The 497-nt window shown below is 62.6% G+C and overlaps 1 protein-coding gene across 1 annotated transcript; it reads right to left on the bottom strand.

Moving 5' to 3' along the window:
• Positions 1-61: 61 nt before the first annotated feature.
• Positions 62-491, bottom strand: LOC145719744 (membrane protein BRI3). Its single transcript, XM_081811299.1, has one exon. The coding sequence runs from the start codon at positions 439-441 to the stop codon at positions 64-66; it is 378 nt and encodes a 125-aa protein (XP_081667425.1). The 5' UTR covers positions 442-491; the 3' UTR covers positions 62-63.
• Positions 492-497: the final 6 nt, after the last annotated feature.

Here is a 497-nt window from a genome sequence, read left to right as displayed (position 1 = left end):
GTACACGACATTTACATTAGAAAAAGACAGCTGGATGTAGGGAAGCTGGGTGTGGTGTTCCTGTTAAGTGAAGTTTGCTCCACAGTTGGGGCATCTTCGCTTCCTCAAGGCAAAACAGCAGATGAACCCAAATGGGAACAAGATGATGGCCAAGAAGATGCCCAGGAAGGTGAAGGAGTCCTCCAGAACCCCGACTCTGCAAACTGGGCAGCCTCCAACGACAACGATGGAATTGGCAGGGTACCTGGTGACATTTCGACTGTGGATGTTGTAGACCCTGGGGTGGTGGGTGGGTATCCCTGTGACGAGGTAGGGGTAGGGCGGCGGCGGGGGCGCGGCGGGGATGGCGCCGTAGCCGTGCGGGCCGCACGCGAAGTCGCCCTGGCCGGCCTCCAGGTTGTAGGCGGGCGGCCGCTCCTGCAGCAGGGGCTTGTGGTCCATGGCGGGCGGCGCCCACCGCGCCCGGCCCCGGCTCCCGCCCGGACTCCCGCAAGGAC

This window comes from Leptonychotes weddellii, unplaced genomic scaffold, assembly GCF_054177405.1.
Source record: "Leptonychotes weddellii isolate Sample4059 unplaced genomic scaffold, ASM5417740v2 HiC_scaffold_69012, whole genome shotgun sequence".
Lineage (NCBI taxonomy): Eukaryota > Metazoa > Chordata > Mammalia > Carnivora > Phocidae > Leptonychotes > Leptonychotes weddellii.
The sequence above is the reverse complement of the archived record's forward strand: the minus strand, read 5'-3'. Positions and strand labels throughout refer to the sequence as shown.